This window comes from Pseudorasbora parva, chromosome 12 (genome assembly GCF_024679245.1).
Source record: "Pseudorasbora parva isolate DD20220531a chromosome 12, ASM2467924v1, whole genome shotgun sequence".
Taxonomy (NCBI): domain Eukaryota; kingdom Metazoa; phylum Chordata; class Actinopteri; order Cypriniformes; family Gobionidae; genus Pseudorasbora; species Pseudorasbora parva.
Window position 1 is genome coordinate 368,157 of NC_090183.1, and position 24,344 is coordinate 392,500.

General features: G+C 40.3%; 1 protein-coding gene across 11 annotated transcripts in view; it reads right to left on the reverse strand.

The window, feature by feature from the left end:
* caskb (calcium/calmodulin-dependent serine protein kinase b) overlaps positions 1–24,344 on the reverse strand; it is a 113,873-nt gene that overhangs the window by 45,167 nt on the left and 44,362 nt on the right. For 9 of the 11 annotated variants that reach the window (XM_067458653.1, XM_067458658.1, XM_067458655.1 and 6 more), the window contains exons 11-13: positions 24,091–24,108; positions 23,383–23,504; positions 22,705–22,782 (exon numbers count right to left, since the gene is read on the reverse strand). In XM_067458653.1, the coding sequence (XP_067314754.1) occupies positions 22,705–22,782; positions 23,383–23,504; positions 24,091–24,108 (218 nt within the window). The remainder of the gene's footprint in view (positions 1–22,704; positions 22,783–23,382; positions 23,505–24,090; positions 24,109–24,344) is intronic. The other 2 variants (XM_067458656.1, XM_067458663.1) reach the window with 1 other exon arrangement.

Sequence of the window (24,344 nt, forward strand, 5' to 3'; positions counted from 1 at the left end):
CTCAACTCTGTTGCAGTGGTATATGAAAACTGTTTTGTCTATCAATCCGAAATCCATAACTATTTGTCAGCATGGTCTGAAGACGATACGGATCAATTTTGGTGAAAATCGGACAAACGGTCTAGGATGAGTTTGAAAAAGTAGGTTTTTAACAAATAACAAGACGGAGGACAGATAGGTTTGCAAAATATGGCACAATTGGTATCCATGTTCTCGGCATGAGCCATTGACTGTATTATGACCAGTTTCATTACAATGGGTTAATTTAATCAAAAGTTATTCGCATTTCTGTACATTTTATTACAACTTTTGACCACAAGGTGGCGCTACCCCGAAACTTTTTGAGTATCTTCAGGACATGGAGCGGAAGACACATACCGAGTTTTGTAACGATACGCTAATGCATTCTTAAATTATAGCATTAGCATTTTAAACCATAATACTGCATTGAAGTCAATGGGAATTTCATGTTTTGTTTTATTATAGCGCCACCAAGAGGCACAATCCCACCAATTTTTTTATGTGTCCTCATAGTGAGCCCATACATATGTGTGTCAAGTTTGGTGAAAATATCTCATTTTGTTTTGGAGTTATAGACATTTATATGAAAAAACACGTAAAAAAGGACTGACACCTGACTTTGATTGGATTTTACTACCCCTTACTATCAATATTTTGAGATTTGGGCATTAGCGTATAGCTATCGACCTATGTTTCCGAACTTCTGAGGCTGGTTTCGTCTCGATCGGACTAGCGGTTTCGAAGATATCAGCAAATGTTTTTTAAGCACTAAATTACAACTCTGCGCAAACCATATGCCGAAACCTGGCAAGTCTGGTATCGTTGGAGTCGGCAAGGATTCAGGAGACCAAAAAACACACTCCCATCAAAATATGTCAACCACACCCAAAGTTATAAGCGTTTGAAAAAAAAAATTCTCCACTAGGTGGCGCTGTTTCGAAACTTCTCAGGCTACTTCAGGGCATCGTGGTGATGACCCATACCAAGTTTCATAACAATCTGTTCATGCGTTCATAAAATACAGCATTTTTGCACATAATTCAAAATGGCCGACATCCAAAATGGCCGACATGGTAAAATTGGATATCAGTCGACTCGGCATGACGCCCTGAATCTAATGAGACCAATTTTATGATTTTTGGATAAACGGTTCAGAAGTTATAAGCCAAAATAGGCATTTTTCGTATCTCCGGACAGGTAGGTGGCGCTGCGCCGAAACGCTGCATGTTGCTTCAAGTCATGCTTGTGATGACATGTACCAAGGTTGGTTTGAATACGATAAAGCGTTGCGGAGATATAGCCTTTAGTGTGTTTTTGCAACCTCCACGTAAAATTTGTTTGTGCGTTTATTGAAAACGATTGGACGAATCAACTTGAATTCCATAACTTTTTGTCAACATGCTCTGAAGATGATCTGTTTCAATTTTCGTGAAAATCGGAGCAACGGCCTAGGAGGAGTTCGAAAAAGTAGGTTTTTCAGAAAATTCAAAATGGCGGGAAAATTTGCATACCGGAAAATGACATCATAGGGTGAAATCGAATCGGCTTGAGCCAAGGAATCCGATGAAAAAAGAATTTTGTTTCTAGCCCTTAGGGGTCAAAAGTTATAAGCATAAATATGAGTGAAACTTTGGACAGGTGGTGGCGCTAGAGGGATTGAGTTAGAGGCACCAAATTTGCTATAGTGACAGCTCAGACTGGCCTCTATGAGTGTGCCAAATTTCACAACTTTTTACCATACGGTTCTATGGGCTGCCAGAGACTCCTATGGCGGAAGAAGAAGAAGAAGAAGAAGAAGCAGAATAATAAATATAGCTGCAAGCAGCCATTATCGGGGCCAAGCGCAAAGAAGAAGACAAGACATGCCAGCATGGCTGGAAGTCTCAAGCCAACTGCAACAATGAGCCATTAAGGACCTATTAAGTTGATTTTAGGCAAAATAGCAGTCAAATTTTAAATACAGTCAATAATAATGGTTTAATGGTTTATCACTTTCGACCAATAGGTGTCACTGTTACGAAACTGATGTGGTTTAGTCAGATTGAGATGACAATGACACATGCAAAGTTTGGTGTCAATATGTCAAAGCATTGCAGAGATACAGCCTCAAGAGTAATTTTTGCATCATGGCTCAACTCTGTTGCAGTGGTATATGAAAACTGTTTTGTCTATCAATCCGAAATCCATAAGTATTTGTCAGCATGGTCTGAAGACGATACGGATCAATTTTGGTGAAAATCGGACAAACGGTCTAGGATGAGTTTGAAAAAGTAGATTTTTAACAAATAACAAGATGGAGCACAGATATGTTTGCAAAATATGGCAAAATTGGTATCTATCTTCTCGGCATGAGCCAATGAATGTATTATGACCAGTCTCATTACAATAGGCTAATTTAATCAAAAGTTATTAGCATTTTTGTACATTTTATTACAACTTTTGACCACAAGGTGGCGCTGCCCCGAAACTTTTTGAATATCTTCGGGACATAGAGCGGAAGACACATACCGAGTTTTGTAATGATACACTAGTGCATTCTTAAATTATAGCATTAGCATTTTAAACCGTAATACTGCATTGAAGTCAATGGGAATTTCATGTTTTGTTTTATTATAGCGCCACCAAGAGGCACAATCCCACCAATTTTTTTATGTGTCCTCGTAGTGAGCCCATACATATGTGTGTCAAGTTTGGTGAAAATATTTCATTTTGTTTTGGAGTTATAGACATTTATATGAAAAAACACGTAAAAAATGACTGACACCTGACTTTGATTGGATTTTACTACCCCTTACTATCAATATTTTGAGATTTGGGCATTAGCGTATAGCTATCGACCTATGTTTCCGAACTTCTGAGGCTGGTTTCGTCTCGATCGGACTAGCGGTTTCGAAGATATCAGCAAATGTTTTTTAAGCACTAAATTACAACTCTGCGCAAACCATATGCCGAAACCTGGCAAGTCTGGTATCGTTGGAGTCGGCAAGGATTCAGGAGACCAAAAAACACACTCCCATCAAAATATGTCAACCACACCCAAAGTTATAAGCGTTTGAAAAAAAAAATTCTCCACTAGGTGGCGCTGTTTCGAAACTTCTCAGGCTACTTCAGGGCATCGTGGTGATGACCCATACCAAGTTTCATAACAATCTGTTCATGCGTTCATAAAATACAGCATTTTTGCACATAATTCAAAATGGCCGACATCCAAAATGGCCGACATGGTAAAATTGGATATCAGTCGACTCGGCATGACGCCCTGAATCTAATGAGACCAATTTTATGATTTTTGGATAAACGGTTCAGAAGTTATAAGCCAAAATAGGCATTTTTCGTATCTCCGGACAGGTAGGTGGCGCTGCGCCGAAACGCTGCATGTTGCTTCAAGTCATGCTTGTGATGACATGTACCAAGGTTGGTTTGAATACGATAAAGCGTTGCGGAGATATAGCCTTTAGTGTGTTTTTGCAACCTCCACGTAAAATTTGTTTGTGCGTTTATTGAAAACGATTGGACGAATCAACTTGAATTCCATAACTTTTTGTCAACATGCTCTGAAGATGATCTGTTTCAATTTTCGTGAAAATCGGAGCAACGGCCTAGGAGGAGTTCGAAAAAGTAGGTTTTTCAGAAAATTCAAAATGGCGGGAAAATTTGCATACCGGAAAATGACATCATAGGGTGAAATCGAATTGGCTTGAGCCAAGGAATCCGATGAAAAAAGAATATTGTTTCTAGCCCTTAGGGGTCAAAAGTTATAAGCATAAATATGAGTGAAACTTTGGACAGGTGGTGGCGCTAGAGGGATTGAGTTAGAGGCACCAAATTTGCTATAGTGACAGCTCAGACTGGCCTCTATGAGTGTGCCAAATTTCACAACTTTTTACCATACGGTTCTATGGGCTGCCAGAGACTCCTATGGCGGAAGAAGAAGAAGAAGAAGCAGAATAATAAATATAGCTGCAAGCAGCCATTATCGGGGCCAAGCGCAAAGAAGAAGACAAGACATGCCAGCATGGCTGGAAGTCTCAAGCCAACTGCAACAATGAGCCATTAAGGACCTATTAAGTTGATTTTAGGCAAAATAGCAGTCAAATTTTAAATACAGTCAATAATAATGGTTTAATGGTTTATCACTTTCGACCAATAGGTGTCACTGTTACGAAACTGATGTGGTTTAGTCAGATTGAGATGACAATGACACATGCAAAGTTTGGTGTCAATATGTCAAAGCATTGCAGAGATACAGCCTCAAGAGTAATTTTTGCATCATGGCTCAACTCTGTTGCAGTGGTATATGAAAACTGTTTTGTCTATCAATCCGAAATCCATAACTATTTGTCAGCATGGTCTGAAGACGATACGGATCAATTTTGGTGAAAATCGGACAAACGGTCTAGGATGAGTTTGAAAAAGTAGATTTTTAACAAATAACAAGATGGAGCACAGATATGTTTGCAAAATATGGCAAAATTGGTATCTATCTTCTCGGCATGAGCCAATGAATGTATTATGACCAGTCTCATTACAATAGGCTAATTTAATCAAAAGTTATTAGCATTTTTGTACATTTTATTACAACTTTTGACCACAAGGTGGCGCTGCCCCGAAACTTTTTGAATATCTTCGGGACATAGAGCGGAAGACACATACCGAGTTTTGTAACGATACACTAGTGCATTCTTAAATTATAGCATTAGCATTTTAAACCGTAATACTGCATTGAAGTCAATGGGAATTTCATGTTTTGTTTTATTATAGCGCCACCAAGAGGCACAATCCCACCAATTTTTTTATGTGTCCTCGTAGTGAGCCCATACATATGTGTGTCAAGTTTGGTGAAAATATTTCATTTTGTTTTGGAGTTATAGACATTTATATGAAAAAACACGTAAAAAATGACTGACACCTGACTTTGATTGGATTTTACTACCCCTTACTATCAATATTTTGAGATTTGGGCATTAGCGTATAGCTATCGACCTATGTTTCCGAACTTCTGAGGCTGGTTTCGTCTCGATCGGACTAGCGGTTTCGAAGATATCAGCAAATGTTTTTTAAGCACTAAATTACAACTCTGCGCAAACCATATGCCGAAACCTGGCAAGTCTGGTATCGTTGGAGTCGGCAAGGATTCAGGAGACCAAAAAACACACTCCCATCAAAATATGTCAACCACACCCAAAGTTATAAGCGTTTGAAAAAAAAAATTCTCCACTAGGTGGCGCTGTTTCGAAACTTCTCAGGCTACTTCAGGGCATCGTGGTGATGACCCATACCAAGTTTCATAACAATCTGTTCATGCGTTCATAAAATACAGCATTTTTGCACATAATTCAAAATGGCCGACATCCAAAATGGCCGACATGGTAAAATTGGATATCAGTCGACTCGGCATGACGCCCTGAATCTAATGAGACCAATTTTATGATTTTTGGATAAACGGTTCAGAAGTTATAAGCCAAAATAGGCATTTTTCGTATCTCCGGACAGGTAGGTGGCGCTGCGCCGAAACGCTGCATGTTGCTTCAAGTCATGCTTGTGATGACATGTACCAAGGTTGGTTTGAATACGATAAAGCGTTGCGGAGATATAGCCTTTAGTGTGTTTTTGCAACCTCCACGTAAAATTTGTTTGTGCGTTTATTGAAAACGATTGGACGAATCAACTTGAATTCCATAACTTTTTGTCAACATGCTCTGAAGATGATCTGTTTCAATTTTCGTGAAAATCGGAGCAACGGCCTAGGAGGAGTTCGAAAAAGTAGGTTTTTCAGAAAATTCAAAATGGCGGGAAAATTTGCATACCGGAAAATGACATCATAGGGTGAAATCGAATCGGCTTGAGCCAAGGAATCCGATGAAAAAAGAATTTTGTTTCTAGCCCTTAGGGGTCAAAAGTTATAAGCATAAATATGAGTGAAACTTTGGACAGGTGGTGGCGCTAGAGGGATTGAGTTAGAGGCACCAAATTTGCTATAGTGACAGCTCAGACTGGCCTCTATGAGTGTGCCAAATTTCACAACTTTTTACCATACGGTTCTATGGGCTGCCAGAGACTCCTATGGCGGAAGAAGAAGAAGAAGAAGAAGCAGAATAATAATAGGAACACTAACGATTTCAATAGGTGCCTCCGCACCTTCGGTGCTTGGCCCCTAAATAGACCTCCATGGCGGAAGAAGAAAGTGCGACAACGGTTTCAATAGGTGCCTCCGCACCTTCGGTGCTTGGCCCCTAATAATAGGAACACTAACGATTTCAATAGGTGCCTCCGCACCTTCGGTGCTTGGCCCCTAATAATAGGAACACTAACGATTTCAATAGGTGCCTCCGCACCTTCGGTGCTTGGCCCCTAATAATAGGAACACTAACAATTTCAATAGGTGCCTCCGCACCTTCGGTGCTTGGCCCCTAATAATAGGAACACTAACGATTTCAATAGGTGCCTCCGCACCTTCGGTGCTTGGCCCCTAATAATAATAGGAACACTAACGATTTCAATAGGTGCCTCCGCACCTTCGGTGCTTGGCCCCTAATAATAGGAACACTAACGATTTCAATAGGTGCCTCCGCACCTTCGGTGCTTGGCCCCTAACAAGCAGCAATTGTCGGGGCCAAGCGCAAAGAAGAAGACAAGACATGCCAGCATGGCTGGAAGTGTCAAACCAACTGCAACAATGAGCCATTAAAGAATTATTAAGTTGATTTTAGGCAAAAAAGCAGTACAATTTTAAATACAGTCAATAATAATGATTTAATGGTTTATCATTTTCGACCAATAGGTGGCACTGTTACTAAACTGATGTGGTGTAGTCAGATTGAGGAGACAATGACACATGCAAAGTTTGGTGTCAATATGTCAAAGCATTGCAGAGATACAGCTGTTTTGTCTAATAAACACGAAATCCATAATTATTTGTTCACATGGTCTGGAGACGATACGATTTAATTTTGGTGAAAATTGGAGAAACGGTCTAGGATGAGTTTGAAAAAGTAGGTTTTTAACCAGTAACAAGATAGAGGGGAGAGAGGTTTGCCAAATATGGGAAAAATTGGTATCTATGTTCTCGGCATGAGCCATAGAATGATTTATAACCAGTCTCATTGCAATAGGCTAATTTAATCAAAAGTTATTAGCATTTTTGTACACTTTATTACAACTTTTGACCACAAGGTGGCGTTGCCCGAAAACTTTTTGAGTACCTTCAGGACATAGAGCGGAAGACACATACTGAGTTTTGTAATTATACACTAATGCATTCGTAAAGTATAGCATATGCATTTTATACCCTAATACTGCATTGAAGTCAATGGGAATTTCATGTTTTGTTCTATTATAGCGCCACCAAGAGGCACAATCCCACCATTTTTTATATGTCCTCAGAGTGAGCCCATACATATGTGTGTCGAGTTTGGTGAAAACATCTCATTTTGTTTTGGAGTTATAAACAGTTGTATGAAAAAAACACGTAAAAAATGACTGACACCTGACTTTGATTGGATTTTACTACCCCTTACTATCAATATTTTGACATTTGGGAATTAGTGTATAGCTATCGACCTATGTTTCCGAACTTCCGGCGCTGGTTTCGTCTCGATCGGAATGAAAATATAGAATGAACTACTATTAGATATTACATATTTTAAGAAGTAAAATGAATTTTAAAAGGAAGGGACATTTAATGGAATTTGTATGTTTCATTTTATTGTTGTGGGCCCGAGCACTGATGGCTGGTCTACATGTCAATATTTAGTCAGTTATATTGTCACCTGTGGGCAAGAGTAAATTATGATTAACTACTTATTAAGATTGAACCAAAACAACATCATATTTGGTCAGTCTAATAGTTAATAGACTTAATGATGTTAAATTTCAAAGATCTTGAGTTTTGTTGAACATGTCCGTGGTATCCTGACAAAGTCTGATGTTTCGGCAAAATTTTAGTTATTCATAGTGCCACTAGCCTTTATTTATATAGCACTTTTAACAAGTCCAGTTTCAAAGCAGCTTCACAGTTTTAACAGGAAAATAATGCAACAGATTTTGTACAACTGCTCTGTTGAAACTGGTGATGTTATCCAGCTAATTTCAATTATCATGTAGTGTCAATGCGGGCAGATCAGTAATATAGTTGAAATTTAGGTGTCCCCAACTGAGCAAGCCAAGCCAAAGGCAACGGTGGCAAGGAACCAAAACTCCTTCAGGGCCAGGATGGAGATAAAAAAATCTTGGGAGAAACCAGGCTAAGTCGGGGTGCGAGTTCTCCTCTGGCCGACGAACAAACAGTGTATGATTATTATTTTGCGTATAACAGTGTATGATTATTTTTTACCTTTTAAACTGGCAACATTACAGTTCAGAAGTCATATTAGATAAATAGATATTCGTAAGATCATTTGATAGATTAGAGTTGTCGTGCCGGAGACAGGTTTATAAGGATGTCTTTTCGAGTCTGCATTTACAGGGCAGAGTTTAATTGACACACTCTCTTCAGACATTTCAGGGATGCATTGGTCATGTCCTGGCACAGGTCCACCCTCTGATCAGAGTACAGCCCAGTAGCAGGAAGTGTGGTAAATACAAATGATTGATATAGTCCTCCTATTTTTATATACTTAAATGCATATTGCCCACCGTGCTCTGTGTTCCTACAACCACAAGGTAGTGGTGGCACAGTTGCGAGGACCCTTTTATTCCTCTTGCAGCTTCAATGTAGTTTTGTATTTTTTACTTTTTGGGACCTCAGGAAGAGTAGTCACTGCCTAGGTATTGGCTAATGGGAATCCAAATAAACAAATAAACTTAGATCATAGATGGGAAAGAGCATTCATGGGTAAATTAACTAAGGAAAAATATAATATCATAGCTTTTTTAGGTGTCCTCAAAGGGGTCCATAAATATATGTCAAATTTGTTGTAAATATCTAATTTTCTTTTAAAGTTATAGCAAAATATATTTGAGAGCATGGGCTGCATTGATTGGATTTTTTTTTTCTTCCAAAATTTTGGCTTTGTTTTGGTCATTATTGTTTAGCTATTGACCTATGTAAGTATTCAGAATTTCCTATTGTGGTTTTGTTTTAATTGGACTAACTGTTTCCTATATTCGCAAAGGTTTTTTAGGTGCTAAAGTACACCTTTTTACAAACCATAAGGTGAAACCAGGAATGTTTGGTATTATTGGACTCGGCAAGGATTCAGGAGTCTAATGAGGTGAATACTGTGAAAAACACTGGCTTGAAAATTCTCAGGCTCCTTCAGGGCATTGCGCCAATGAAGTATGCTTTGTTTGTGATACGCCATTGTCCTCATGGACTATCATGGCACCAAGGATAAAGACAATGAATGCCCATTTTCATCTGACTAATGTTTGGGTGCGTATATTGCCAGTTTCATGAGTTTTTCCCCTGTTATAGCGCCACCAAGTGATCAATCGTTGCGATTTTTTTCATGTAATCTCAGACTGATCTCACTCACACGTGACCTTAGTTTGGTGGAAATATCTCGTTCTGTTCACAAGTTATAGCCATTTTATTAAATAAGGTCCCTGTCACATCAAACATTTTGGCTCCCCTTAGCAACCATAAATCAAAATGTTTTTTTTTTTTTATAATTATTGATAGTCTCTCTCCAGAGAACATTTCTGCAGTGGTTTGGTTCCGATCAGTCAAATAAGCTGGGAGTAATTTGCAAAAGTAGGTTTTACAAAAAACCTAAAATATCTCGAAATTGGCGCCTGAAGGGCGAGCAAATCCGAGATATGCATTTTGTCCGTCTCGAGCCAAGGATTCCAGCAATATAAGACACTCGAGGCTAAGCCTTACGGTTGAGGAGTTATGAGCCGTTTCGTACTTTTGGTCGCCGTTTCGTACTTTTGATCGCTGTAGCGCCCCCGTCAGGCCGATCGGGGCGGGCTTCGGTGACGTCTGCAGTGGTTGTGAGTACTACCAGCCCTGAAAGTTTCAAGTCTCTACGACTTACGGTTTGGTCTGCCCGAGCAGTTTTAGCTGGAAAATGATGCATCATGGGGAAATGAACAGTTCCAATAGGGTTTCAGCCTGACGCCTGACTTTGATTGGATTTTACTACCCCTTACTATCAAAATTTTGAGATTTGGCCTCACGACTGTGCCTAGCGACCTATGTTTCCGAACTTCTGACGCTGGTTTCGTCTCGATCGGACCAGTGGTTTCGAAGATATCGGCTAATTTTCTTAAAGCGCTAAATTACAACGGTGCACAAACCATACGCAGAAACCTGGCAAGTGTGGTATCGTTGGACTCGGCAACGATTCAGGAGTCTAAGGAGATGAGTCCCGTGAAAATAAGTCAACCACACCCAAAGTTATAAGCACTTTTTAAAAAAAATCTCAACTAGGTGGCGCTGTTTCGAAACTTCTCAGGCTACTTCAGGGCATCGTGGTGATGACCCATGCCGAGTTTCGTAACAATCCGTTCATGCGTTCATAAAATACAGCATTTTGGCACATAATTCAAGATGGCCGACAGCCAAAATGGCCGACATGGTAAAATTGGACATCAGTCGACTCGGCATGACGTCTCGAATCTGACGAGACCACTTTTGTGATTTTTGGGCAAACGGTTCAGCAAAAAAAAGCAAAAATAGCCATTTTTCCTATCTCCGGGCCAGTAGGTGGCGCTGCGCCGAAACGCAGCAGGTTGCCTCAAGACATGCTTGTGCCAACATGTACCAAGTTTGGTCTGAATACGATAAAGCGTTGCGGAGATACAGCCATACGTCTGTTTTTGCAAGCGCTACGTAAAATTTGTTTGCGCGTTTAACGGAAAAGATTTGACGAATCAACTTGAATTCCATAACTTTTTGTCGACACTGGCTGAAGATGATCTGGTTCAATTTTCATGCAAATCGGACGAACAGTCTAGGACGAGTTCGCAAAAGTAGGATTTTGGGGAAATTCAAAATGGCGGGAAACATATAATGTCGGAAATGACGTCATAGGGTGCTTTCGGATTGGCAGGAGCTCAGAAATCTGAGGAAACAAGAATTTTGTTTCTAGCCCTTAAGGTTCAAAAGTTATTAGCATAAACATGAGTGCAACTTTGGACAGGTGGTGGCGCTAGAGGGATTGAGTTGGAGACACCAAAATTGGTGTATTTAATGTTGGGACTGCCCTCTATCAGAATGTCAAATCGTTACAACTTTCCCGCAATCGGTTCTATGGGCTGCCATAGACCTCCATGGCGGAAGAAGAAAGTGCGACAACGGTTTCAATAGGTGCCTCCGCACCTTCGGTGCTTGGCCCCTAAATATAGCTGCAAGCAGCCATTATCGGGGCCAAGCGCAAAGAAGAAGACAAGACATGCCAGCATGGCTGGAAGTCTCAAGCCAACTGCAACAATGAGCCATTAAGGACCTATTAAGTTGATTTTAGGCAAAATAGCAGTCAAATTTTAAATACAGTCAATAATAATGGTTTAATGGTTTATCACTTTCGACCAATAGGTGTCACTGTTACGAAACTGATGTGGTTTAGTCAGATTGAGATGACAATGACACATGCAAAGTTTGGTGTCAATATGTCAAAGCATTGCAGAGATACAGCCTCAAGAGTAATTTTTGCATCATGGCTCAACTCTGTTGCAGTGGTATATGAAAACTGTTTTGTCTATCAATCCGAAATCCATAAGTATTTGTCAGCATGGTCTGAAGACGATACGGATCAATTTTGGTGAAAATCGGACAAACGGTCTAGGATGAGTTTGAAAAAGTAGATTTTTAACAAATAACAAGATGGAGCACAGATATGTTTGCAAAATATGGCAAAATTGGTATCTATCTTCTCGGCATGAGCCAATGAATGTATTATGACCAGTCTCATTACAATAGGCTAATTTAATCAAAAGTTATTAGCATTTTTGTACATTTTATTACAACTTTTGACCACAAGGTGGCGCTGCCCCGAAACTTTTTGAATATCTTCGGGACATAGAGCGGAAGACACATACCGAGTTTTGTAACGATACACTAGTGCATTCTTAAATTATAGCATTAGCATTTTAAACCGTAATACTGCATTGAAGTCAATGGGAATTTCATGTTTTGTTTTATTATAGCGCCACCAAGAGGCACAATCCCACCAATTTTTTTATGTGTCCTCGTAGTGAGCCCATACATATGTGTGTCAAGTTTGGTGAAAATATTTCATTTTGTTTTGGAGTTATAGACATTTATATGAAAAAACACGTAAAAAATGACTGACACCTGACTTTGATTGGATTTTACTACCCCTTACTATCAATATTTTGAGATTTGGGCATTAGCGTATAGCTATCGACCTATGTTTCCGAACTTCTGAGGCTGGTTTCGTCTCGATCGGACTAGCGGTTTCGAAGATATCAGCAAATGTTTTTTAAGCACTAAATTACAACTCTGCGCAAACCATATGCCGAAACCTGGCAAGTCTGGTATCGTTGGAGTCGGCAAGGATTCAGGAGACCAAAAAACACACTCCCATCAAAATATGTCAACCACACCCAAAGTTATAAGCGTTTGAAAAAAAAAATTCTCCACTAGGTGGCGCTGTTTCGAAACTTCTCAGGCTACTTCAGGGCATCGTGGTGATGACCCATACCAAGTTTCATAACAATCTGTTCATGCGTTCATAAAATACAGCATTTTTGCACATAATTCAAAATGGCCGACATCCAAAATGGCCGACATGGTAAAATTGGATATCAGTCGACTCGGCATGACGCCCTGAATCTAATGAGACCAATTTTATGATTTTTGGATAAACGGTTCAGAAGTTATAAGCCAAAATAGGCATTTTTCGTATCTCCGGACAGGTAGGTGGCGCTGCGCCGAAACGCTGCATGTTGCTTCAAGTCATGCTTGTGATGACATGTACCAAGGTTGGTTTGAATACGATAAAGCGTTGCGGAGATATAGCCTTTAGTGTGTTTTTGCAACCTCCACGTAAAATTTGTTTGTGCGTTTATTGAAAACGATTGGACGAATCAACTTGAATTCCATAACTTTTTGTCAACATGCTCTGAAGATGATCTGTTTCAATTTTCGTGAAAATCGGAGCAACGGCCTAGGAGGAGTTCGAAAAAGTAGGTTTTTCAGAAAATTCAAAATGGCGGGAAAATTTGCATACCGGAAAATGACATCATAGGGTGAAATCGAATCGGCTTGAGCCAAGGAATCCGATGAAAAAAGAATTTTGTTTCTAGCCCTTAGGGGTCAAAAGTTATAAGCATAAATATGAGTGAAACTTTGGACAGGTGGTGGCGCTAGAGGGATTGAGTTAGAGGCACCAAATTTGCTATAGTGACAGCTCAGACTGGCCTCTATGAGTGTGCCAAATTTCACAACTTTTTACCATACGGTTCTATGGGCTGCCAGAGACTCCTATGGCGGAAAAAGAAGAAGAAGAAGAAGCAGAATAATAATAGGAACACTAACGATTTCAATAGGTGCCTCCGCACCTTCGGTGCTTGGCCCCTAAATATAGCTGCAAGCAGCCATTATCGGGGCCAAGCGCAAAGAAGAAGACAAGACATGCCAGCATGGCTGGAAGTCTCAAGCCAACTGCAACAATGAGCCATTAAGGACCTATTAAGTTGATTTTAGGCAAAATAGCAGTCAAATTTTAAATACAGTCAATAATAATGGTTTAATGGTTTATCACTTTCGACCAATAGGTGTCACTGTTACGAAACTGATGTGGTTTAGTCAGATTGAGATGACAATGACACATGCAAAGTTTGGTGTCAATATGTCAAAGCATTGCAGAGATACAGCCTCAAGAGTAATTTTTGCATCATGGCTCAACTCTGTTGCAGTGGTATATGAAAACTGTTTTGTCTATCAATCCGAAATCCATAAGTATTTGTCAGCATGGTCTGAAGACGATACGGATCAATTTTGGTGAAAATCGGACAAACGGTCTAGGATGAGTTTGAAAAAGTAGATTTTTAACAAATAACAAGATGGAGCACAGATATGTTTGCAAAATATGGCAAAATTGGTATCTATCTTCTCGGCATGAGCCAATGAATGTATTATGACCAGTCTCATTACAATAGGCTAATTTAATCAAAAGTTATTAGCATTTTTGTACATTTTATTACAACTTTTGACCACAAGGTGGCGCTGCCCCGAAACTTTTTGAATATCTTCGGGACATAGAGCGGAAGACACATACCGAGTTTTGTAATGATACACTAGTGCATTCTTAAATTATAGCATTAGCATTTTAAACCGTAATACTGCATTGAAGTCAATGGGAATTTCATGTTTTGTTTTATTATAGCGCCACCAAGAGGCACAATCCCACCAATTTTTTTATGTGTCCTCGTAGTGAGCCCATACATATGTGTGTCAAGTTTGGTGAAAATATCTCATTTTGTTTTGGAGTTATAGACATTTATATGAAAAAACACGTAAAAAATGACTGACACCTGACTTTGATTGGATTTTACTACCCCTTACTATCAATATTTTGAGATTTGGGCATTAGCGTATAGCTATCGACCTATGTTTCCGAACTTCTGAGGCTGGTTTCGTCTCGATCGGACTAGCGGTTTCGAAGATATCAGCAAATGTTTTTTAAGCACTAAATTACAACTCTGCGCAAACCATATGCTGAAACCTGGCAAGTCTGGTATCGTTGGAGTCGGCAAGGATTCAGGAGACCAAAAAACACACTCCCATCAAAATATGTCAACCACACCCAAAGTTATAAGCGTTTGAAAAAAAAAATTCTCCACTAGGTGGCGCTGTTTCGAAACTTCTCAGGCTACTTCAGGGCATCGTGGTGATGACCCATACCAAGTTTCATAACAATCTGTTCATGCGTTCATAAAATACAGCATTTTTGCACATAATTCAAAATGGCCGACATCCAAAATGGCCGACATGGTAAAATTGGATATCAGTCGACTCGGCATGACGCCCTGAATCTAATGAGACCAATTTTATGATTTTTGGATAAACGGTTCAGAAGTTATAAGCCAAAATAGGCATTTTTCGTATCTCCGGACAGGTAGGTGGCGCTGCGCCGAAACGCTGCATGTTGCTTCAAGTCATGCTTGTGATGACATGTACCAAGGTTGGTTTGAATACGATAAAGCGTTGCGGAGATATAGCCTTTAGTGTGTTTTTGCAACCTCCACGTAAAATTTGTTTGTGCGTTTATTGAAAACGATTGGACGAATCAACTTGAATTCCATAACTTTTTGTCAACATGCTCTGAAGATGATCTGTTTCAATTTTCGTGAAAATCGGAGCAACGGCCTAGGAGGAGTTCGAAAAAGTAGGTTTTTCAGAAAATTCAAAATGGCGGGAAAATTTGCATACCGGAAAATGACATCATAGGGTGAAATCGAATCGGCTTGAGCCAAGGAATCCGATGAAAAAAGAATTTTGTTTCTAGCCCTTAGGGGTCAAAAGTTATAAGCATAAATATGAGTGAAACTTTGGACAGGTGGTGGCGCTAGAGGGATTGAGTTAGAGGCACCAAATTTGCTATAGTGACAGCTCAGACTGGCCTCTATGAGTGTGCCAAATTTCACAACTTTTTACCATACGGTTCTATGGGCTGCCAGAGACTCCTATGGCGGAAGAAGAAGAAGAAGAAGAAGAAGAAGCAGAATAATAATAATAGGAACACTAACAATTTCAATAGGTGCCTCCGCACCTTCGGTGCTTGGCCCCTAACAAGCAGCCATTATCGGGGCCAAGCGCAAAGAAGAAGACAAGACATGCCAGCATGGCTGGAAGTCTCAAGCCAACTGCAACAATGAGCCATTAAGGACCTATTAAGTTGATTTTAGGCAAAATAGCAGTCAAATTTTAAATACAGTCAATAATAATGGTTTAATGGTTTATCACTTTCGACCAATAGGTGTCACTGTTACGAAACTGATGTGGTTTAGTCAGATTGAGATGACAATGACACATGCAAAGTTTGGTGTCAATATGTCAAAGCATTGCAGAGATACAGCCTCAAGAGTAATTTTTGCATCATGGCTCAACTCTGTTGCAGTGGTATATGAAAACTGTTTTGTCTATCAATCCGAAATCCATAACTATTTGTCAGCATGGTCTGAAGACGATACGGATCAATTTTGGTGAAAATCGGACAAACGGTCTAGGATGAGTTTGAAAAAGTAGATTTTTAACAAATAACAAGATGGAGCACAGATATGTTTGCAAAATATGGCAAAATTGGTATCTATCTTCTCGGCATGAGCCAATGAATGTATTATGACCAGTCTCATTACAATAGGCTAATTTAATCAAAAGTTATTAGCATTTTTGTACATTTTATTACAACTTTTGACCACAAGGTGGCGCTACCCCGAAACTTTTTGAGTATCTTCAGGACATGGAGCGGAAGACACATACCGAGTTTTGTAACGATACGCTAATGCATTCGTAAATTATAGCATTGGCATTTTAAACCATAATACTGCATTGAAGTCAATGGGAATTTCATGTTTTGTTTTATTATAGCGCCACCAAGAGGCACAATCCCACCAATTTTTTTATGTGTCCTCATAGTGAGCCCATACATAAGTGTGTCAAGTTTGGTGAAAATATCTCATTTTGTTTTGGAGTTATAGACATTTATATGAAAAAACACGTAAAAAAGGACTGACACCTGACTTTGATTGGATTTTACTACCCCTTACTATCAATATTTTGAGATTTGGGCATTAGCGTATAGCTATCGACCTATGTTTCCGAACTTCTGAGGCTGGTTTCGTCTCGATCGGACTAGCGGTTTCGAAGATATCAGCAAATGTTTTTTAAGCACTAAATTACAACTCTGCGCAAACCATATGCCGAAACCTGGCAAGTCTGGTATCGTTGGAGTCGGCAAGGATTCAGGAGACCAAAAAACACACTTCCATCAAAATATGTCAACCACACCCAAAGTTATAAGCGTTTGAAAAAAAAAATTCTCCACTAGGTGGCGCTGTTTCGAAACTTCTCAGGCTACTTCAGGGCATCGTGGTGATGACCCATACCAAGTTTCATAACAATCTGTTCATGCGTTCATAAAATACAGCATTTTTGCACATAATTCAAAATGGCCGACATCCAAAATGGCCGACATGGTAAAATTGGATATCAGTCGACTCGGCATGACGCCCTGAATCTAATGAGACCAATTTTATGATTTTTGGATAAACGGTTCAGAAGTTATAAGCCAAAATAGGCATTTTTCGTATCTCCGGACAGGTAGGTGGCGCTGCGCCGAAACGCTGCATGTTGCTTCAAGTCATGCTTGTGATGACATGTACCAAGGTTGGTTTGAATACGATAAAGCGTTGCGGAGATATAGCCTTTAGTGTGTTTTTGCAACCTCCACGTAAAATTTGTTTGTGCGTTTATTGAAAACGATTGGACGAATCAACTTGAATTCCATAACTTTTTGTCAACATGCTCTGAAGATGATCTGTTTCAATTTTCGTGAAAATCGGAGCAACGGCCTAGGAGGAGTTCGAAAAAGTAGGTTTTTCAGAAAATTCAAAATGGCGGGAAAATTTGCATACCGGAAAATGACATCATAGGGTGAAATCGAATCGGCTTGAGCCAAGGAATCCGATGAAAAAAGAATTTTGTTTCTAGCCCTTAGGGGTCAAAAGTTATAAGCATAAATATGAGTGAAACTTTGGACAGGTGGTGGCGCTAGAGGGATTGAGTTAGAGGCACCAAATTTGCTATAGTGACAGCTCAGACTGGCCTCTATGAGTGTGCCAAATTTCACAACTTTTTACCATACGGTTCTATGGGCTGCCAGAGACTCCTATGGCGGAAGAAGCAGAATAATAACAAGCAGCCATTATCGGGGCCAAGCGCAAAGAAGAAGACAAGACATGCCAGCATGGCTGGAAGTCTCAAGCCAACTGCAACAATGAGCCATTAAGGACCTATTAAGTTGATTTTAGGCAAAATAGCAGTCAAATTTTAAATACAGTCAATAATAATGGTTTAATGGTTTATCACTTTCGACCAATAGGTGTCACTGTTACGAAACTGATGTGGTTTAGTCAGATTGAGATGACAATGACACATGCAAAGTTTGGTGTCAATATGTCAAAGCATTGCAGAGATACAGCCTCAAGAGTAATTTTTGCATCATGGCTCAACTCTGTTGCAGTGGTATATGAAAACTGTTTTGTCTATCAATCCGAAATCCATAACTATTTGTCAGCATGGTCTGAAGACGATACGGATCAATTTTGGTGAAAATCGGACAAACGGTCTAGGATGAGTTTGAAAAAGTAGATTTTTAACAAATAACAAGATGGAGCACAGATATGTTTGCAAAATATGGCAAAATTGGTATCTATCTTCTCGGCATGAGCCAATGAATGTATTATGACCAGTCTCATTACAATAGGCTAATTTAATCAAAAGTTATTAGCATTTTTGTACATTTTATTACAACTTTTGAGCACAAGGTGGCGCTGCCCCGAAACTTTTTGAATATCTTCGGGACATAGAGCGGAAGACACATACCGAGTTTTGTAACGATACACTAGTGCATTCTTAAATTATAGCATTAGCATTTTAAACCGTAATACTGCATTGAAGTCAATGGGAATTTCATGTTTTGTTTTATTATAGCGCCACCAAGAGGCACAATCCCACCAATTTTTTTATGTGTCCTCGTAGTGAGCCCATACATATGTGTGTCAAGTTTGGTGAAAATATTTCATTTTGTTTTGGAGTTATAGACATTTATATGAAAAAACACGTAAAAAATGACTGACACCTGACTTTGATTGGATTTTACTACCCCTTACTATCAATATTTTGAGATTTGGGCATTAGCGTATAGCTATCGACCTATGTTTCCGAACTTCTGAGGCTGGTTTCGTCTCGATCGGACTAGCGGTTTCGAAGATATCAGCAAATGTTTTTTAAGCACTAAATTACAACTCTGCGCAAACCATATGCCGAAACCTGGCAAGTCTGGTATCGTTGGAGTCGGCAAGGATTCAGGAGACCAAAAAACACACTCCCATCAAAATATGTCAACCACACCCAAAGTTATAAGCGTTTGAAAAAAAAAATTCTCCACTAGGTGGCGCTGTTTCGAAACTTCTCAGGCTACTTCAGGGCATCGTGGTGATGACCCATACCAAGTTTCATAACAATCCGTTCATGCGTTCATAAAATACAGCATTTTTGCACATAATTCAAAATGGCCGACATCCAAAATGGCCGACATGGTAAAATTGGATATCAGTCGACTCGGCATGACGCCCTGAATCTAATGAGACCAATTTTATGATTTTTGGATAAACGGTTCAGAAGTTATAAGCCAAAATAGGCATTTTTCGTATCTCCGGACAGGTAGGTGGCGCTGCGCCGAAACGCTGCATGTTGCTTCAAGTCATGCTTGTGATGACATGTACCAAGGTTGGTTTGAATACGATAAAGCGTTGCGGAGATATAGCCTTTAGTGTGTTTTTGCAACCTCCACGTAAAATTTGTTTGTGCGTTTATTGAAAACGATTGGACGAATCAACTTGAATTCCATAACTTTTTGTCAACATGCTCTGAAGATGATCTGTTTCAATTTTCGTGAAAATCGGAGCAACGGCCTAGGAGGAGTTCGAAAAAGTAGGTTTTTCAGAAAATTCAAAATGGCGGGAAAATTTGCATACCGGAAAATGACATCATAGGGTGAAATCGAATCGGCTTGAGCCAAGGAATCCGATGAAAAAAGAATTTTGTTTCTAGCCCTTAGGGGTCAAAAGTTATAAGCATAAATATGAGTGAAACTTTGGACAGGTGGTGGCGCTAGAGGGATTGAGTTAGAGGCACCAAATTTGCTATAGTGACAGCTCAGACTGGCCTCTATGAGTGTGCCAAATTTCACAACTTTTTACCATACGGTTCTATGGGCTGCCAGAGACTCCTATGGCGGAAGAAAAAGAAAAAGAAGAAGAAGAAGAAGAAGAAGCAGAATAATAATAATAGGAACACTAACAATTTCAATAGGTGCCTCCGCACCTTCGGTGCTTGGCCCCTAAATATAGCTGCAAGCAGCCATTATCGGGGCCAAGCGCAAAGAAGAAGACAAGACATGCCAGCATGGCTGGAAGTCTCAAGCCAACTGCAACAATGAGCCATTAAGGACCTATTAAGTTGATTTTAGGCAAAATAGCAGTCAAATTTTAAATACAGTCAATAATAATGGTTTAATGGTTTATCACTTTCGACCAATAGGTGTCACTGTTACGAAACTGATGTGGTTTAGTCAGATTGAGATGACAATGACACATGCAAAGTTTGGTGTCAATATGTCAAAGCATTGCAGAGATACAGCCTCAAGAGTAATTTTTGCATCATGGCTCAACTCTGTTGCAGTGGTATATGAAAACTGTTTTGTCTATCAATCCGAAATCCATAACTATTTGTCAGCATGGTCTGAAGACGATACGGATCAATTTTGGTGAAAATCGGACAAACGGTCTAGGATGAGTTTGAAAAAGTAGATTTTTAACAAATAACAAGATGGAGCACAGATATGTTTGCAAAATATGGCAAAATTGGTATCTATCTTCTCGGCATGAGCCAATGAATGTATTATGACCAGTCTCATTACAATAGGCTAATTTAATCAAAAGTTATTAGCATTTTTGTACATTTTATTACAACTTTTGACCACAAGGTGGCGCTGCCCCGAAACTTTTTGAATATGTTCGGGACATAGAGCGGAAGACACATACCGAGTTTTGTAATGATACACTAGTGCATTCTTAAATTATAGCATTAGCATTTTAAACCGTAATACTGCATTGAAGTCAATGGGAATTTCATGTTTTGTTTTATTATAGCGCCACCAAGAGGCACAATCCCACCAATTTTTTTATGTGTCCTCATAGTGAGCCCATACATATGTGTGTCAAGTTTGGTGAAAATATCTCATTTTGTTTTGGAGTTATAGACATTTATATGAAAAAACACGTAAAAAATGACTGACACCTGACTTTGATTGGATTTTACTACCCCTTACTATCAATATTTTGAGATTTGGGCATTAGCGTATAGCTATCGACCTATGTTTCCGAACTTCTGAGGCTGGTTTCGTCTCGATCGGACTAGCGGTTTCGAAGATATCAGCAAATGTTTTTTAAGCACTAAATTACAACTCTGCGCAAACCATATGCCGAAACCTGGCAAGTCTGGTATCGTTGGAGTCGGCAAGGATTCAGGAGACCAAAAAACACACTCCCATCAAAATATGTCAACCACACCCAAAGTTATAAGCGTTTGAAAAAAAAAATTCTCCACTAGGTGGCGCTGTTTCGAAACTTCTCAGGCTACTTCAGGGCATCGTGGTGATGACCCATACCAAGTTTCATAACAATCTGTTCATGCGTTCATAAAATACAGCATTTTTGCACATAATTCAAAATGGCCGACATCCAAAATGGCCGACATGGTAAAATTGGATATCAGTCGACTCGGCATGACGCCCTGAATCTAATGAGACCAATTTTATGATTTTTGGATAAACGGTTCAGAAGTTATAAGCCAAAATAGGCATTTTTCGTATCTCCGGACAGGTAGGTGGCGCTGCGCCGAAACGCTGCATGTTGCTTCAAGTCATGCTTGTGATGACATGTACCAAGGTTGGTTTGAATACGATAAAGCGTTGCGGAGATATAGCCTTTAGTGTGTTTTTGCAACCTCCACGTAAAATTTGTTTGTGCGTTTATTGAAAACGATTGGACGAATCAACTTGAATTCCATAACTTTTTGTCAACATGCTCTGAAGATGATCTGTTTCAATTTTCGTGAAAATCGGAGCAACGGCCTAGGAGGAGTTCGAAAAAGTAGGTTTTTCAGAAAATTCAAAATGGCGGGAAAATTTGCATACCGGAAAATGACATCATAGGGTGAAATCGAATCGGCTTGAGCCAAGGAATCCGATGAAAAAAGAATTTTGTTTCTAGCCCTTAGGGGTCAAAAGTTATAAGCATAAATATGAGTGAAACTTTGGACAGGTGGTGGCGCTAGAGGGATTGAGTTAGAGGCACCAAATTTGCTATAGTGACAGCTCAGACTGGCCTCTATGAGTGTGCCAAATTTCACAACTTTTTACCATACGGTTCTATGGGCTGCCAGAGACTCCTATGGCGGAAAAAGAAGAAGAAGAAGCAGAATAATAATAGGAACACTAACGATTTCAATAGGTGCCTCCGCACCTTCGGTGCTTGGCCCCTAATAATAGGAACACTAACGATTTCAATAGGTGCCTCCGCACCTTCGGTGCTTGGCCCCTAATAATAGGAACACTAACGATTTCAATAGGTGCCTCCGCACCTTCGGTGCTTGGCCTCTAATAATGATAATAATAGGATAGCAAAAGGGGGACCGACACATATTAGGAAGGTGGTCATAATGTTATTGCCGTATTAGTGTATTGAATAATTTTCTCAGTTTTACTTTTTATCATCACATGTTTATTTTCTGTTATATTGGATCACTCACTGTTTTTATTTATTACCATCAGACTTCTGTGCTGAGCAGGCACCTCTCGCTGACACACAAGGGTTTACTCATCCACAGATTAACACGGGTGTGATCAGAGGTGTGTGTGTGTGTAGAGTGTGTGTAGAGTGTGTGTAGTGCATGTAATGTGTGTGTGATGTGTGTGTGTGACTGACCTCTTTGGCTCTCTGGACGGCGTCGCTGGGAGGATTCCTGATCTGAGGCGACGAGCGGGTGTTGATCTTGTCATACAGCTGAAACACACACAGTTTATCAGTCACAGAGACCAGAAACAGAGAAACACACACACACACACACACACACACACACACACACACACAGACAAGACACACACACACACACACACACTACTCTGCATTTTTACTGTCTCATAAAAACTCCTCCTGTGTGATTTATAAGCCTTTTGTAAAGTGGGGCCATGGGTAATGTCCTCATATTTCACCCTCTCCTGTAATACCTGTGTCATACCCATGGCATTATACACATTTGTGTCCTCATATGTCACAAAAACATGCCCACACACATCATCTCTCTCTCTCTCTCTCGCTCTCTCGCTCTCTCTCTCTCTCTCTCTCTCTCTCTCTCTCTCTCACACACACTTCAGACACACACACACAGCTCAGCACTGACATCAGCAGGGTTCTTACAGACATGTGTGACATCATGATGATGGAAACTAAAGTTGAGCCGCTTTGAAGACGGCACATTTGACTTGCGTCTAGACAGTGGGCAGAGTGTGTGTGTTTGTGTGTGTGTGTGTCGTGTGTGTGTGTGAGGGAGAGTGTGAGTGTGAGTGTGAGTGTGTGTGTGTGTGTGCATGTGTGTGTACTCACATCCAGCAGTGTGTGCAGATGTTGGTCCTGGAAGACGCTGTGCAGGAAGTCCAGATCTTTCTCACTGCAGTCAGTCAGAGCGTGGATCTCCTCCAGACTGTCCAGCACCTGAGACACGGCCCCTAAACACACACACACACACACACACACACACACACATCAGCCACACTGAACCCGCTGTGCATGATTACACACAGACCCTCCTGAAGCTCCACGTCACTGCTCATCATCACAGGTCATGTGATGCACAGATGTGTGTGTGTGTGTGTGTGTGTGTGTGTAGGAGATGAGCGGACAGATGTGTGTATGTGTGTGCAGGAGATGAGCAGACAGATGTGTGTGTGTGTGTGTGTGTGTGTGTGTGTGTGTGTGTGTGTGTGTGTGTGTGTGTGTGTGTGTGTGTGTGTGTGTGTGTGTAGGAGATGAGCGGAGAGATGTGTGTGTGTGTGTGTTCAGGAGATGAGTGGACAGGTGTGTGTGTGTGTGTGTGTGTGTGTGTGAAGGAGATGAGCGGACAGATGTGTGTGTGTGCAGGAGATAAGCGGACAGATGTGTGTGTGTGTGTGTGTGCTCTAACGGTCTAGAGTGGCTTTATTATGTGAGGGACACGCGGGGACATGCAGGACCACAGGTGAAGATGAAGGTGAAGGTGAAGATGAAGGTAAAGGTGACGTTTGGGTGGCAAGCAAAGGCTTCTGGGATACCTACTTTCTGCAGCAAGCAATCCTAAAGTACAGGCAGCATTAGAAACAACAACAACAACTCAGTGAGATTACTGGAACACACACACACGACAGCAGTGTACTGAGGCCCCGAGACTCTGCAGCCGGAATCACACACACACACACTCACACACACCGCTGAACAACATCAGGACTAAACGTTCAGAGGCTTTCAGAGAACCTGCTGAGGTCAGAACTCACTGAGAGGCTCTCACTGCTGCTCACGTGAGGATATCCTGA